This window comes from Pelmatolapia mariae, linkage group LG3_W (assembly GCF_036321145.2).
Source record: "Pelmatolapia mariae isolate MD_Pm_ZW linkage group LG3_W, Pm_UMD_F_2, whole genome shotgun sequence".
In the NCBI taxonomy this organism is placed as follows: Eukaryota; Metazoa; Chordata; class Actinopteri; order Cichliformes; family Cichlidae; genus Pelmatolapia; species Pelmatolapia mariae.
In genome coordinates, this window is record NC_086229.1 from 69,795,000 (window position 1) to 69,813,286 (window position 18,287).

The 18,287-nt window shown below is 39.3% G+C and overlaps 1 protein-coding gene across 1 annotated transcript; it reads left to right on the plus strand.

Moving 5' to 3' along the window:
• The first annotated feature begins 6,365 nt into the window (after positions 1-6,365).
• On the plus strand, positions 6,366-14,860 carry LOC134623900 (Fc receptor-like protein 5). Its single transcript, XM_065470228.1, has 5 exons — positions 6,366-6,399; positions 12,881-13,144; positions 13,224-13,469; positions 13,556-13,726; positions 14,844-14,860. The coding sequence occupies exons 1-5, from the start codon at positions 6,366-6,368 to the stop codon at positions 14,858-14,860; spliced, it is 732 nt and encodes a 243-aa protein (XP_065326300.1).
• The last annotated feature ends 3,427 nt before the right edge of the window (positions 14,861-18,287 follow it).

The window sequence follows — 18,287 nt, forward strand, 5'->3', positions numbered from 1 at the left end:
AATCAAAGACGCGTCTCCATCCTTCATCTGTCTGTCCTGCAGATCCACCCGGTTCTTAAAAGATGGATGCTGTTTTTGTGGAACAAATTGTCCATCCTGGTACAAAAAGACATTTTCATCTCCCAGGTCAGCTCTGCTCCACTCTACAGCTGTGATCTTATTCGTAACTCGACATGTCAGAGTGACGTCCTGTCCAGACTCAGCTGTGATGTTCTTCTGGCCTGAAAGAGGATACAACACAGAGCAGAGAGGTTAAAGGTCAAAGTACAATTATAATCAGAATTATTTACTTTAAGTATGGTGTTTATTTTCTTTTGACATTTGAGTGTTTTTGTCATTTTGAACTAATTAATTCTAACATCTTAACATCCTCCAGAGGTCTGGAGGCAGCATTTGAGTTTATTCAGGTGAATTCATGGTTAATAGGGTTTTCTTAACTTGGAAGGTGGTTCACTCCTTATGGCAGTGCATCACCATGGTAACTTGATATGGTAACATAGTAACAGATTGGAGATAATCAGGTATGAAACATGTGACTGAAAATAGCATCACAATTCCTGGAAGATCCCTCAGAACTCTGTACGTGAACAGTAGGAGGGCCTGGTTTTCTGCACTGTGGCTGGAAAGTGTAGTTGTAAGACTGTACACCTTTGGAGCAGGAGTCACAAGTTCAAGTCTCACATGGGGCGGTATCCAGTAAGGGTCCTTTCTAGATCCCCCTGTGCTATATCAAGCCCTGAGATGGCATGGCCAAGTCTGCTGGGACGGAAGCATTTCACTGCATGTTGTTCTGCTTAAGATTGTGTATGTGATGTGTCACGGCTGGGGCAGCTGTCGTGTGGGGGAATGAATGAGAACCCAAGATGCAGATGGCAGTGGAGATGTGAGTGGAGATTTATTTACAATAAAAAATATTAAGGTGAGTGCAGAACTGAACATAAATCTAAACTGTGAAAAACTAACAAACAAACCTGAAATAAGGACAGCAGGAGATGTACAGAAATGGCAGATGATGAATGCTGGGCAAAGAGACGCAGAGAAACACAGACGACACGACGAGGAGCACAGACAGAAACACACTATAAATACACACACTAGGTATTCAGGAAATAGCGCACAGGAGGGGACACAGGTAGGGATAATAAACACGACAACCAAACCCAAAGAACTAACACAAAACAGCAGAAACTGGAAAATAATAGCAATAAATTCAAAACACTGGGTCAACGACCCAGGACCATAGCATGATGAGTTTTATTTGTTTTTAACAGCAACTAATGTATTTGTTTCCCTAACAAGTATCAGTGATAAATAGTAAATAATATAGAATTTTAGATGTAACTTTATTCTGTGATTTTCTAGTTTTATCCTCAGTTAGCAGCGGACACATTTACAACAGGTGGATTTATCTATAAGTATTAATATCTGATCCTAAAGAGGACACACTCACTGTGCTGACCTCATATTAAATTTTTACAAAGACTGAGTTTGAATCCAGTTTTGTATTTAATCTTGATCAGCACTTAATCTGTGTTGCATTTCACTGTTATATTTTTAATGTTGTTCATAGATTATCAATCACAATTTTATTATCACCTGACTGATTATCCTGATTGCCAATGTCAGCGTAAATGAATTCAGGCACACACTGGATGGCTTCCTAGTTCACAGCTCAGGTCATCAGTGACCAGTGTTGGGCAAGTTACTTTGAAAAAGTAATTAATTATAGTTACTAGTTACTTCTTCAAAAAAGTAACTGAGTTAGTAATTTAATTACAAGATTCTAAAAGTAATTAATAAATAATTAAATGCAAATATAAATTGTCAATTTTAAAATCCTATGCACAGGTTTTGCAAACAACAAAGTTATTTGCATCCATTTACCTTTTACCCTATTTTAAATAACAATTTCAAACTATTTACAGAACAATCAGCTGTTCTGCATTCAATAAGATGCCACACAAATTATTTGTGCCACTCCAAAAAAATAAATTCTGTCCACTATAAAGGAGAACATCACAGCCTGATACCTGCAGGTCTGACAGCAGCAGGTGTATCACTCCTGTTTCTACCTGGAAACAGCAGTCACCTCCTTGTTCTGACACACAGCACAAAACTATCTACAACACTACACACTAACTACACGAGACAACACATTAACTACACACTCCAAACACGCTAAACGTCACAAATCTCTCACATCTCAAAACTCGCTCTCTCTTTTTTTCTGTTGTCTTTCTTTCTCTCTCTCTCTTGCCATCACTCCTAAAACTTCCAGTTTTATTTTTTGCTCATAAGCAGAGAGTACTTGCTAGCATTCTCCGTAGAGACAAAGCATGTGCAAACTCCAAAACACGTACAAAATCCAAAACACATGCAAAATCCAAAACACTTACAAAATCCAAAACACGTACAAAATCCAAAACACGTGCAAACCCCAAAACACATGTAAAATCCAAAACACATGCAAACCGCAAAACACATGCAAATTCTAAAACACAACGGAAGTGCTCCAGGACCCTAGGGACAGTGTTGAGCTTTTGTTACCTAGTAACTACACAAGCCAGGAAGTACCAATGACCGGATTTGGGCTGTATCCCAATTCAGGGTCTGCAGCCTTAAAGGCTGCATTTTAAGGCCGATTACGTCACAGCGACACGACGAAGGCTATCCCAATTCAACGGCTGCTCGAAATGCGGCCCTCAAATGCGTCCTTAATTTCCCTGAATTTTAAGGATGGGTCGGTGGTGCCTTCATAGCTCAACATATCACAGACTTCATAGTGCGGCGGTGGTGTGGATAATTTTGCCGAAAAAAGAAAACGGCGGAAGCGGAGCCGCCGAAGAGTAAACTTTCAGAAGTAAGTACTGAATATTATGTCACTTATTTATGCGCAAATGTTTTTATAATGAAGAACATTAAAACATTACTGTTGGCCACATGTCGGGAAAGTTATGTGACATTAGTGATGTTTGTACTAACTTGGTTTTAAAGCCTTTATTTCAAAATATACGCCGTTCAATAGTTGACTTTAATCTTACAGAGAATCTGATGATTTTGTGGATAATTAAAGTCAGTCATATATCCACAAACACAACAAGCTGAAAGTCAGTGATGCTGCTCGGTTTGCAGTCCTGAATATCACGGCACAAGCAGGATTCACTGCACTGTTAATGTTAGCTATGTTATATTGCTGCCTCTGTTCGGTGGTGTCGAGCCAAACGGACTTTAACGTGTGTTTGAACGAGCTGACGGTTCACTCGTTAAGCTGAAAGAAAGATGCTTTAATCACAGGAGTCACACATGTGTCCACTGGACCATCTGGAACTCTTCTTGTTTAGCACTCGTAACAACACAAACACTAAATCCTCCTTCTCTTGTGCTGTTTTGTAGCAGTGTATACACCTGAGACTGTCACCTGTCTGTCTGTCCTGCACTCTCTCTCTGTTTCTTTCTCTCTGATTGTGGAATAAAAGTATGAACATGTATTTATAAGTTACACTTGTGTTTGAATCCTGCAGCTTATCACACATTTGATTTCATTTCACACAGGTACAGGGCATTTCGTTGCCCTGTACCTGTGCATGTGCAATGACAATAAAGTTGAATTCTAATTCTAATTTCCATGTGTGACAACTGCAAGTGTCCAGAGTGAGGACAGACTGAGGGACCCACTGCTGCACACCATCTGTGAGGCTTTGCACCCCTGATGATCCACCAGGACAAACTCAGCAGTGTGTGAGGAAGAGGAGGAGGAAGAGCCAGCAGCAGCTGACAGATGGAGAGAATAGACAGACTGTTCCCTGTTTGTGAAGGACTGCTAGAAAAGTTTAACATAACTAATTGTCTGTCCTGAATCAGTCTTATTAGTTAATGTTCAAATAATGTTATCATTCCAGTGTTTTCAGTGTGGGAGAAAGTACTCAGGGCCTTCAGGTTACACACTATGAAAGGCAGCAACAAGTTTAATATTCAGAAACCTAAAGTGTGTATCAGCAGCAGAATGGAGGTAAAAATAAATGTTTGTTTCAGTTCTATGAAGCTTTGAGTATTTTGGATTAGTAGTACTGCTGTGTTTGTTGCATCATATTGCTGTAATTTTTTATATGCTTCATATATTCTGAGGTAAGTTGATCTATAGTGTTACATCATATTCTATAAGGATGTTATGTGTTTGTTTACTTTCTGCCCAGTTTGACCCATTTAGCAGAAGTCAGCCTGTTTAAGGCTCTGATATCTATTCTGTATGACTTAAAGCAGTTATGACATGGTCTGATTTTCTCACCCAATAAAGGAATATTTAATACAGGGTTTGTACGGGTCCTTGAAATCCTTGAAAATGCTTGAATTTTAATGTTGTCTTTTCAAGGTTTGAAAAGTGCTTGAATTTCAGATGTGGTGCTTAAAAGTGCTTGAAAATGTAACTGTATTTCATTCACAATAAATTGCTATCTGATTGAATTGTTTTCTTATCAGATAGAGAAATAAAATGAGTTGCAAAAAGCAAAAGCAAAATTTCCCCGCCTGGGCTGCCTTGCGTCTGTTTCAATATGTGACCCCGCCCCTCCCTCGGACAGTCGGGGATGAGTGCGCTAACATACCTGTAGGTTGCTGTTTTAATGAGTGTTTGATGGAAAACAACAATGGCGGAGTTTGCGTTCTCCAGTCGCATGATAGGTGAGTGCTAGTAAATAATTTTCCAGTATGTGTACGTTACACATGCTATTTTTTTTAAATTATGGTTATTATTTTGCTAGCTATCAAACTCGCTGGAGAAATGATTGAAATGCACTGAGTGTGATGCAGTATGGCAGCGCTATTACGGAATATGCTGTGAACTTAGCTAATATTACTTAGCAGTAATATTATGAGTTAATTTACTCAAGTGAAAGCTTTAAACATTAGCCCGATACATAACTAGCTAACTTAAGGCTTTCTGATTAACCCTCTGGGGTCGACGGACCCAGAGTCTCCATTTCAACTTGGGTCAAACGTGCGGACTTCAAACTATATACCAGTTTATAAATTGTGTTGATAGGTCACGTAAAGCCGATGTTTTGGGGGGTATATAGGACTTTGGAGCGTGATGTCACAGGGGTGGGCGTGGAAAGGATTTTGGCCCGATCCGCCATTTTCGGGGTCTAGCGCAAGTGAAAAGGGGGCGAAGGCACACACAACAGCCATGGTTCGTATTTGCTGTGTGGTCGGCTGCAATGTTCGATCGCACAACCGGCAAGAGAATAAGCTTGAAAAGGGTTTATCTTTTCATTCTTTCCCAACCTGGAAGCAACATGAGGCAGCTCGTGTATCGATGTTACCAAACGAAGGCGTCTAGCCTGCATAGCAACTGTGAGACGAGCTGATATCCAGTTCTCTTCCATCTCCAAATATTTATTGGTGCTCCAGACATTTTCATTCCGGTAAGTTCTAAATATGTTCGTATCACTCTTTTTAGCCTATTAGTTTTATTTGAGGTCATATCAAATTAGAACAAACATCCTACTGAGTGATTTTGCAGAACTACCTTCTTTTTTTAGAGTTGCTAATTATTTGGCATTATTGCAGCAAATCAGCCTATGAAATGGATGAAACACATCGTGACTGGGTTCCAGCGCTACACAAGGGACCTGCTTCAAACATACCACCATGCCAATCAGATTACTTCTTCCATGTGAGGGTGAAGAGGTGACCCTTCTGGATAAGATGGTGAAGGTTTGCTGCGTTTGTTGAACAGTGTTATAGTAAAACCAGGGAAAATGAAACTTGCTCCTGTTAAATATTCTTAAGTCTTTTGCTGTATAAATAGTGGGGTGTTTTTTTCAAAAGATACAGTAAATAATGTTAGTAGTGTGTGATATCATGTAAACACTGTCATGATTTTATGTAAACATTTTGTCTTTTATAAACTATAAATGACATGGATTCTACACTGTAACTGATGTGATTTTCTATAAAGTGGTTTTAATAATAAAAAAGAGGCAAAAATTAGTTTGTTTCTTTATTCAATTTTTGAACAGTGGTACTCAGTCAGTATATTCAGTAAATGCAAATTATTTACATGGCAGTGCACTTCAGGCATAAATCTAGACCCCTAGATAAAACATTATGGCATTATAGCAGTGACAACTCCTCCACAGTAGCAGGTGAAATTTTTCTTTTTTTCTTTTACCTTTCAATACGGATGGTCTGTTTATGTTTTGATCAAGAGCCTTTTTTTGGGCAGCGGAAGAGGAGAAGTCTATCTTACTCTCTGACTCTATCTTGGTCACATAACCCAGCAAAACCCAGTATGGAGTTTCATCTGTAACAGGCCTTGTGCCACGGATCAACACTGTTGCTTCTAGATTAAACAGAAGAGCAGTGACATGGGTGCAGGTCTCCACGACTCCGGCCATACAGGTGCAGTGGGTGGCTTCAACCTTCCCTGTGATGCTCACAGTGACCCATGGCTGCAATGCTGTTCATTCAGTCTTTGAGAGTGCAGCACCTGAAACACACACAGACAAAGTTCAATTAAAGACAAGAACTATGAGCCAAGGCCGACATAAATGTGTTTTATCTACTTCATCATAAATGTGACAGTGTTTAGAAAGTTAGCACATATATGTAATTTTTCATTTCTTTATGTGTCCATCTATACAACGCTGCATTTTATAGGGTAAATCTGCCTGTTCTCTGTCAGAAACCTGCCTGCAGAAAATGAACCTAAAGTATGTAATGCAAGGATGTAATCACTTTAGAGATGGAGAAAGCATAAAGTGACAATTATGAATCACTTAATATGATAAGGAGATTCTGCAGGTCATTAATCAATGTATAAAATTAAAATAAAATGGATTTTTAGTGACACAAGATACAAATATTGAAGCAAGATCTATAATTAGAATTATTTATAATAAATATGAATAAATCAGTGCAATTTCTTTAACCATAAAGAATAACTAAATCCTTCAGGACAATGTCACATCAATGCACTGAACTCACTGTTATCCACCTAACAGCCTCCACATGTTCTCACTGTAATTTCCCCTTATGAATGAATTTATGCTGCACTAATCTGAATGTTTGCAGGGAAATCAAACGCATTTCACACGCAGTACTCGAGCTGACTTACCTTTTGAATGACAACTTGTACGCGCTGACTCCACAGATAAGGTACGAAAATATGTCAGGCTATAGCGGTTGCTCTTCAGGGTTTCTACTCCACGGCCGTGTTTCATACGGGTCCACATTTCCAATGCACGCAATTTTCTGCAAGTACCGCTGCTTCGCCTCTGGACGCAATCGGTCTCTATACCGTCCGTTTTCTTTGGAGCTGCTTTTAAGCATGATTCTTGTCGTCGTCGTTCCAACACTGTGGGCGTTTATCAATATGCGTACTTGTGCGTACTTGCGTTCTCGTGTACTCGTGATACGTCATCAGTCGGAGACCAAGTACTGTTCCAATTCAAAGTACGCATCAAGCCGAGAACGCGAAAATGTCCCGGATGTGTTCTCGATCCGCCCGTTTTATCGAGCATGCATCGGCGTGGACTTGGGACAACTATATATCCCAGAATGCATTTCGTCCAAAACTCAACAGCGGACTCCCGGCACATCGTTTTCAACCGCCCCCCCACCCCCACACCGCTCGCGGTCTTCTCACTACTCAGGTTAAAGAAACCCCAGCAGCTGTCTATAGTATTGAGTGTCCACTAAAATAAAAATAAAAGCGTTCTAACATCTCACCTGCTTGTTTTTATTAAGGTATGTACACGTATGTACATGTACACTATTTTTATTAATAGAGGTTTCACTACTGAGGTTACAAATGATATATAAGTCACGTAGATCACTTCTAAATGTTAATGTTTGGTTTATTTCAGTGTTTTATTTGTTCCTGAGTAAACCGGTTTGGCTGTGATTAAAGTTAAGCTTCATAACATGTTACTCACAGTTAAATTAAGAGGGGACGGCAGTAAAAACTCCGGACCTGTGACATCATCACGTACGCAGGTGTTCCAATTGTACATATCGCGAGTCTGTGCTCGCGTTCTTGGCGGGTATGTACTCCCGTGCGTTCTCGGCGAGTACGTACTCACCGAGAACGCGAGTACGTACTCGCGTACTTGAGAATTGAGAAACGGCCCCTGTCTCTTTTGATTCGTAGACCCCGAAAATGGCGCCGCGCTCCGCGGCGTGACGTCAAAGTATACGCGGCGAATACGTCCAAAGCCCTATTCTGAATAAAACAGTGGCGTTTACTAAAGGAAGAAACGGTAAAAACGGCGTTTTTTATGGAGAGCGCTAGCAAACACGCTTTGCTTGTGAGTGAAAAAAGAAAAAACACTCCTTCCCTATTGGTGGAAAAATGTACCATGTCGACCAATCAAAAAATGATACGGCAACATGTGGTATTTGGTTGTTGGGAAGAGAGGGAAGAGAGAGCGAGTGAGCGAAAAAGAGAGAGAGAGTTTTGATACGTAAGAGATTTGTGATGTTTATCGTGTTTGTAGTCTCAAGTTAGTGTGTTATCTTGTGTAGTTAGTGTGTAGTGTAGTCATTTTGTTTTGTTTTGTGTGTCAGTTCTACTAGTGAACGTCACAGTTGCTGCAAAAAAGCCACCAAAGGCAGGTTGCAGTGTAAACGCTGAGTGACACACCTGCTGTCAGACCTGCAGGATTAATCCCTGTGCTGTTCTCATCTGTTATAGTGGACACTAACGATTTTTTGGGGTTGCATAAATAATTTGTGTGCCTTCTTATTTGACAAAGAGCACCTGATTGTTCTGTAAATAGTTTTGAATGGTTATATAAAAAAACATCTGAGCCTTGGCTGCATATTTAGGTAAATAGCACCATATAACTTTGTTGTTTGCAAAACTTGTTCATATATAGTTTTTTTTAAATGTCCAATTTCTATTTGTATTTCAAGTTATGAAAATGATTTGTTAAACATACTTTTGGTTTTTACAGTCAAAAATATCACTTTCTACTTGTATTTTAAATTTTGTCTGAATTTAGATAAATTGAACTGAGGTGATGCAAATTGAAACATGCATTCTTTTTTTTTGGGGGGGGGGGGGGGGGGGGGGCTGGAAAAGCTTAAAAAGGGACCCTGAAAGTGCTTAAAAAGTGCTTGAATTTGACCCTGAAAAAAGCGTACGAACCCTGTTAATATATCAGTCTACTCTTCATTCTATCAGCAATAGTTATCACAGCTTGTACATTTTCTTTTTATAAATATATGTAAGCAATGAGCCAAATTTAGTAATGCATACTGAAGGAACAACATTTGTGTCTTATATATGATACACCTATATATGCACTGTCAATATACATTTTGAACCAGCTGCACACGTCAGAGTAACAATGACTGACCCCCACATAAAGTGCGTTACAGTAGTCCACAGGGAAGAAATAAAAGCATGGATCACGGTTTCAAAGTGCTGCCTAGAAAAAAAAGATTTCACTCTTGCCAGTCGCCTTAAATGTTAAAAACTGGACTGGTCCAACTTAAAACCAAGGGCAGTAACAACAGGTTTAAAATAAACTTCCAGGGGTTCCAAATCAAAAGAAGAGGACTCACAGGGGCCACTGGGTCCAAGCACCAACAAATCTGTTTACCTTTCATTCAACTTTAAAAAGTTCAGAGCCAACCAAGCTTTAATGTCATCTAGGCATGTCAAGAGCGGTTTTATTCAGATGCCATCCTTCTGCTTCAGTGGCAAATAAATTTGGCAGTCATTCCTATATACTTGTCTTTGAGTGAAGATTTAAGGTGATAAGACATGTAAATAACTGCAACTTGAATCTGTACTGAGGCTCAGTATTTGACACAGAGTTCATGTTCTCTGCTGTAATAGCTAATAATGATTAATATAATAACTATAATATTGGCCATATGATATTTACATTACCAAAGTGATATGACTTTAGTCTCATGAACAACATTAGCTAAGTGTTATTTACTAACTAATCTTAAATGACTGTTCAGTACAGAAAGGAAGCCCAAAAATCATGTTTTATTGTCCTGTGGTCTCAGATACTTATCAAATCACACAAAGCTCTTGTAGAAACAAACAAACAAATGAACAAAATATGTTCTCATTTCTGTCAAACAAAGTTGTATAACACGTTTCCAGCGGTTAGTATCATGGTTGCTAGGCAACCTGGGAAGCGCGACAGAGACTAGACCGTCCCATACAGCCCATGTGTTTGCAACAAACTTGCTGTTTATTTTGCAAATCGAGCTCAACACTGCCCCTAGCGTCCTGGAGCACTTCCGCTGTGTTTTGGAGTTTGCATGTGTTTTGGATTTTGTACGTGTTTTGGATTTTGCATGTGTTTTGGAGTTTGTACGTGTTTTGGAGTTTGCATGTGTTTTGGAGTTTGTACGTGTTTTGGAGTTTGCATGTGTTTTGGATTTTGTACGTGTTTTGGAGTGTGCATGTGTTTTGGAGTTTGTACGTGTTTTGGAGTTTGCATGTGTTTTGGAGTTTGTACGTGTTTTGTATTTTGCATGTTTTTGGAGTTTGCATGTGTTTTGGATTTTGGATGTGTTTTGTATTTTGCAAGTGTTTTGGAGTTTGCATGTGTTTTGGAGTTTGTGCGTGCTTTGTCTCTAGGTGCCACCGTACCCTTAGACAGTAAACGTGACGAAACTATTGAGGAAAAAACGCCGCGTATATATTGTTTATCATGACTGTGGTTTTACGTGGCTTATCAGCACAAGTTATAAACTGGTATATATCACCTTGTTGCTTTGTCTTTAAGTGGTCATGTGATTGACTTACCACGACTACTTTATTCTTCCTCAGTCAAACAGCAGCACTCATGCGATTGTTTTTGCCCCCTTAGCTCCAGGTGTTGTGCTAGACCAGCGGTGGGCAATCTCAGTCCACGAAGGCCGGTGTCCCTGCAGGTTTTAGATCTCACCTTGGGTCAACACACCTGAATCACATGATTAGTTCATTACCAGGCCTCTGGAGAACTTCAGGACATGTTGAGGAGCTAATTTAGCCATTTAAATCAGCTGTGTTGGTTCGAGGACACATCTAAAACCTGCAGGGACACTGGCCCTCGTGGACTGAGATTGCCAACCCCTGTGCTAGACAGTGATCGTGATTACCGTCCGCGGGAGCGCACAGCTGCTTAAAGCTGTAGCGTCCAGATTACTTACGTAGTCAGCTACTTCCGTGCAACTGATATAAGATGCAGTAAGCTGAACACAGCTTCAACCGTCTGTTTGTTGAAAAGTAGTAACGAGCCGCATTTTCTTGTTAGTAACTGGAACCGCGTTGTAACGATAGGAATAGTAATTAGTTAGATTACTCGTTACTGGAAAAAGTAACGCCGTTAGTAACGCCATTATTCCCATCAATGCCAGTGACCCACTAAGGTGGAATTTTAGCCTCATGCTAAACATGCAAAGTGTCAGAAACTACAAGATGTTAGCTTCCACAGAACAACAACATGTGCTGATAATAAGTGAACATAATGTGTGAGAGAAAGCAGACTCTCATTATAAGACACTGTGAGTCTCCGCATGCTGCCTTTATGGAGCTACAGCTGTTTGTATACACTGAACAAAAAGCTTTGTAGCTGTATACTGACTCCTGACACTACAACACATCACACTGACACACACATTACACTTCTTTGTCTCTGTGCTGCACCGCTGACCAACACACACAGACTCCACCCAGCTTTGTGTCGATCGCAACACTGAATGAATAAGAAACTAATTCTTAGAGAAATATTATCAGCATGTAAACCAGACTGAGACTCTTTATCTCAGAAATAAACTCAGTTTAGTTTCTAACAGTTAAATCTCACCTGCAGAGACGAACACGACAAACATCAGCGTGGAGCAGAGTGACGCAGTTACAGCAGACATGTCCGTGTTCTCTGTTTCTGCTGATCTGACTCTTAGTTTGCTCTAAATGTCTGAGTCCGTTGGTGTTTTCACTCAATAACTGAACCTGAGTTTAAACCAAACACATCAGACTAAATTTAAGGTTGTCTCACTTTGACATTCTGCTTTTACAGACGCCTCTTAGATATGTGCATCTAACAAAACCATTTAACCCACAAGACCACATTTGCAACATCACAGACGTATTACAGTAACAGGAAATGATCTTGTTTCAAAGAAAACAGGTCAATGTGTAAAGACAACCTTCCACTATTTCTGTCAGTGAATTGAGCTAAATAAAAGTCAAGATAAAAGTCAAAGGTCATGACCTCCTGTACGACTGTTCTGGAGAACTTTGTCCACCTTTGATTGTGTTTAAGTTGTGTTGGAGCCACAGAGAGCAAATCTTTGTTCATTATGGAGAACCAGTGAGTTTGTTTGGACTTTCCTATGAAACATCACTGCAGGAGTCTCTCAGTACATCTGTTTACAGTGAGGGACAAAGAAGCAGCAGAAACACACACAGAGAAAACATGGAAAAGACAAATAATCTGCAGGGAGAGATAGCATGCAGCTGCTGCAGCATCTGGAAATCCCATGACTTTGGTTATTGATCTGATTATTTGTTCTTTTGAGTTTTTTCTGTTTCCTGCTGTTTTATTTTGGTCTGTTTTTCCTTGTCTCTCATGTCTAGTTCTACTTTCTACTCCTCTGAGAAAATGAGCAGATGTATCAGAGAGAGACAAGTTTGTGTGTTTGTCAGCTGTTTGTGTGGAGTTGTTCTTTATGTTCACCTCAAATCAACCTGAGTGTCATTTCTCTTTAGTTCTGATCTCACTGCTGAGCTGCACAACAAACCAAGGTCAGTAACCTTCTTCTGTCACAGTTTAAACCTGAGAAATGCTCACTGATATGACCTGATTGGGTTCATGTTTCAGAATGTAAAGTCTAACAGATCATCAGTTTTTCATTTTAACCCTCACAGCTCGTCTGACTGTGAGTCCCAGCAGCTCTCAGTTCTTTGAAGGAGACTTTGTGTCTCTGAGCTGTGAGGAGGACGACAGCTCTGCTGGATGGACTCTGAGGAGAAACACAAGCAAAGAACAGAGGACTCAGTGTGGAGATGGGTGGGGAAAACCAGCTGGTTCTTTCTGTAAGATCAGATACATGTACCCATGGGACAGTGGAGTTTACTGGTGTGAGTCCAGAGAGGGTCCCATCAGAAACATGGTTAACCTGACAGTCACTGGTAAACTGAGTGTGTGGAGTTAGTGTTGATGAAGCTGTGTGTAAATGGATGAAATGCTGTAGTTTGTCTCTGTGTTGAGGTGGATCAGTGATCCTGCAGAGTCCTGTCCTCCCTGTGATGGAGGGAGATGACGTCACTCTGCTCTGTAAAACAAAGACCACTCCCTCCAACCTCCCAGCTGCTTTCTATAAAGATGGCTCCCTCGTCAGGAAGCAGCCTACAGGTCACATGACCATCCAGCATGTTTCCAGGTCTGATGAAGGCCTCTACAAGTGTGACATCAGCGGTCATGGAGAGTCTCCATCCAGCTGGATCACTGTCACAGGTGACACACTCACCTGTCTGTGTTTCTGCAGCTTTCAACATTCACAATGTGACGACAACTTAATGACTGTGTTTGCTTTATTTTAGACAAACTCACCACCACACCTCCATCTACATCCACACCTCCACCTGCATCCAGCTCTAACCCTGGTTCCTATATTCTTCCTGTGTTGTCTTCTGTTGGATCAGTCTGTGTTGTGGTTCTACTGGTGTTACTGGTTTTGCTGGTGAGACAAGGTGTTCACAGGAAACCTGAAGGTGAGACTCATATTTTTAAATTTTACACAAACACAGTTCAGATTATTTGCGTTTCTGTTCTGTGGACTTAAAATTTACAAACAGTTGGAAGAATATTTCAACGTAATGAAACAGCTGAGAATGTATGATTTTATTTAAACCTTTTTGTTCCATGTTTTTTAATTTTATTGATTTAATTTTTTTTAAAGGAATTTCTCAAAGGTCCTTTCTTGGTTGTTCTTATTCCACCTGTTTCTGTTAGAGATACACTGTCCCACAGAAACTTGTATTTTGAATTTTAAAAAGTTGGGTTACTTTGTTTCCATCATGAGCTAGTATGACGTTGTATGACTGAAATTTAAAAAATGATGGAGAAACCCTCGGGGCACTTTTGGTTTTAGATGTTGTAGTTTGAAGCCTTGGTGTTCGCATTTTGTCCTCTATTTACATGGGTTTCAAAATAAATGGCATTTCCTCTGACCCTTGACCCAGTCTGCCTTGGCCTAGGGGGGAAAGGTGTTAAAAGAAAAAGTCTTGACAGCACCACAGAAAACAGGCTTATTCTCTTAAAACAAGGACTATTTACAATCTTTAGGTTATGTGTACATAAATAATAATCAAGCTGTTCTAGATGCAGAAACCTCATCATACAGCAATACACAACTAAAACACAGCGCAGCTTCATTGGAAACAGGAAGTAGGCAGGAAACAGCCAGTCTTGACATATCAGCTGTCTTCATTCACTTTCAACCAAAGATCACCTTCAACCTGTAACTCAGATTAACAAAAACACCCCCATGTATGGAGGAGTGAATACTATACACAAAATGATTACCTGCGTCATAACACCATTCAAATAATTCAGACTCAGTTTTAAGATGATGGTTATAATTAATTTTATGTTCATTAAAACATGGTTTCTGACTGTAATCATAGAATGGTTTATATAAAGGTTTGCGAGGACATTACAGAGAGCTTGGAAATATAAGAAAAATATTTTTCCACCTTTTTACTGATTGGATGCTGTGTTTTACGGAGCCCCGCAGGGGACATGGGAGAAAAAAATAATTAAGACGGACTTTTGCGAGATCTCGCAAAAGTCCGTCTTAATTATTTTTTTCTCCCATGTCCCCTGCAGGGCTCCGTAGAGTTTAACCCTAAAATCAGAATTATATGTTTTCTTTATTTTGACTGTTTATTATAATAATTATATTTACAAATTTATTAATGCAGAGTGTGCAATGTTCATATTTTCATTTGAACAAAAATTTCTGTAAGCAACACACCAGATTGTGATCATTTTAATCAGATGTAATCATCTCTTTCACACCTGAAATCACAATATTTAAGTTCATACTCTTCATTTCTTTATCTGGAATGTGAAACCATAGTCAGCTGTAACCATGTGTCTGTGCTTACTGAGTGTTGTTCACTGTGAGCTGGACTGTGTGTTTGTGGTCTGTGGGTAGCTGAAGCTAACAGCTCTGCAGTCGTCCAGCATCCTGTTTCTCTTTATAGAAACACATGTCGGCAGCGAGTGTTCCACCACAGAGCTGCTGGTCGTAAGATGAGGAAGAAAAATGTTGAGATCATTTCTTAAAGCTCTAAACTCTGGACACAGATCATGAATCTCAATTTATTGCAAATAAAATCCTGTTTAATAACAGTTATTATTATTTACAATAGTACTATTTTTTAAACGTAATTTACTGCAGCATACTTAATAATTATTGACATTTTAGTTGTATCCAAATTAAATTTGTTATTTTTCATTTTCAATTTTAAATCTAACATTTATGAAGTAAATAATATTGTAGTTTCTGAGATCCTGACGTTGAACATTCATCCCATTGATGAAAGCTCAGCTCTGTTATCACTTCCTCCTGTCTGTTTAATGTATTACAGCAGCAGCCATGTTTTCACTGACTCTAAATTCTACTTATTAACCATTTCTGTCACTTTCTATATGATCAGCTGTTCTGTCTGTACTGATGTCTTTTTGTGTGTGTTTGATTGTGCAGACAGTGATTCAGCTGCTGTTTACTCAGCTGAAGACGTCAGTTATGGGCAAATCATCATCAAAGATGAGAAGAAAAAATCAGAAATGAGAGGTACAGCTGCTCTTCTTTGTGTCCATCAAGATTTACTTTTACAGCCAGGAATTGAGGCTTGTAATGAAAATGTAATGAAAAAGTACAATAAGTACTGGTTCTATATTTGTGTATATCATTAAACTAATACTTCAATGAAGCACCGATTGATTTAATCACAGCATCCAGTCCAGTCAGCATCTTGGGTAAACACCTGCCAACAATTAAAGAGACAGTTACAATGAATCGATCAAGTGTGCTCTGCTAGTAGGACTTTCCTGACAATTACTCAGCAGCAAAGGGGCCTAATTGTTGAAAGGCATCAGTTAATTAAGAGAAGTACTTTCACAGGACTGGATGTAGCATGGAGCACAGTGAGGTCATCAAAAAATAGAAAAAATGTGGAAAACAAAGACATTGCAAAGAACTGGATTTTCCTCCAAAACTGATGAAAGGAGAAGGTGGAAATTGTTTAGGGAGGCAGCCAGGACACTTACAGCAACACTGAAGAAACTGCTGGAATTTCTGGCAAGTACTGCTGTGTACTACATGCAGTGTTGGGCAAGTTACTTTGAAAAAGTCACTAGTTACTTCTTCAAAAAAGTAACGCCGTTATTCCCATCACTGACTACATGTAATAAACTATTCTCCATATGTCTGAGGGATTGCAAAACAAAACCTTTAATTCCAAGCCCGGCTAATATTTGTACATTGTAAATTTTGTTGTTGTTATCTGATGAAACCAAGGTTGGACTCCAAAACGTTACATTTAGTGCAAAAAACAACAACTTTACTTTAAAGTTGTTTTTGTTCAGCTTGTACTGGAGCTGGTGGTCAAGTAGTCTAGATGGAGGCAAATATGAATGGTTTAAACAAGTTTCATCTTTCAACCAACAACGATGCCAACATTACATCCAAGTCAAAAAAATATTCTCTCAAAATCTGACTGATTCAGAATGTCTTTTCCAACTAAACACGGACAAATATTGCAGAGTCAAGATGTGCTGATAGTCTCCTGCCCAAGAAGAGTTGACGCTTCAACAAAGTATTAGTTTGCGGATGTGTACACTTATAAAAAAGTCTTATTGGAGTTTTTGTCCCAACAGATTTTTTTAGTTTTTCAGTTGAATTGGGAGGTTAAGGGTCATGTTAATGATAGGAAACATTGTTAAAACATTTGTTATGGTCTTATTTTTAACATCACACGAACCTGGCATTTTAGCATGAGTGTGTACTTTTACACCCACTGTACATGCTAATATTAGCTCTAATGGCCATCATGGTAGAAGCCAAACAGTTTAGCACCAGGATGAAGGGACTACCAAGAGTTTTACACACTGTTGTATTGGTTTCAGTCAGGAGAAATGATAATTAACTTACAAACAAACACTGTAGTTCCCACCGACTACCTCACACTCATAATTCTGTTATTATTTTATATTGAACTATTTCCTGAAACAACTGCTCTGTGAATGTTTTCTCAAACAAACAAGAAATTGTCATCATTAGAGACTTTTTTCAGCCATGGATTGATGCACATTTGTGTTTGTGGCAGCGTTAAAATGCTTCAGTCAAAAAAAGACTACTGTTTGTGTTCACATGGTCAAAAAGAAACAAATAAGCAGAAATATGTCAGAGTTTAGTGATGCAACAAACATCAAACACAACCCAGATTAGATCCATATGTATCGATTCATTGAGATTAGTACACTGTAAAAAATCAAACTTGCAATTGTTGAGCTTACAGTCATTTCTTTCACAATTCAACAATAAAAGTTGAGTTGCCCCATAAACTCAAATACATTAAGGGTTTCAAGTAATCCTTTAACGTTTTGGAGCAAAAGTTGGTCTCAGATGAAATTTATTGCTGGCAAAATGAATGAATTCAAGTTTTACATGAGTTGAAGCTGTTGGCGCCTTTCTGTGCCTTAGCACGCATGCGCATCTCATATTTTTGGATAATGCGGGGTCTACTTTGCGCTTTTGCAAGGACTGAAAGCCACCTGGCTGTCTGTCTTCCTTAATGAGAACGTGATGCTTTTTATACCAGGAGCTGGATAGATCGTTCATCTCAACTTTCTAAAGGCAAGTAATGTTTCTTTTATTATATCAGACAGTATATGTTTGAACAGTCTCAGTTTGTCTTTTAGAAATATCACAACTGAAGTTCTTTGTATTTTTCCGAAACTTAGCATAGCATTACTTTCTAGGCTAAGAAGCCTTGTGGCTTCTGGTTATGTGTTTACTATATCATTTAAGATTTCATGCCACAAACTATGTGCCATGTCACAAAACAATGAAAATCCGACAAACATCGCTACTAAAGAGGCGCGCTCATATCTGACAAGCCTCCGCGACACCCCCTATGTGTATTTCATGAAGTGCAGTCTGTGGCCGCCATACCACCGAACGAAACAAAATAGGCTGTCTCGCTCATGACCAACGGCAGCAACCCCCCGCCGCTATTTAAAAATAAATAAATTTCGGGGGCA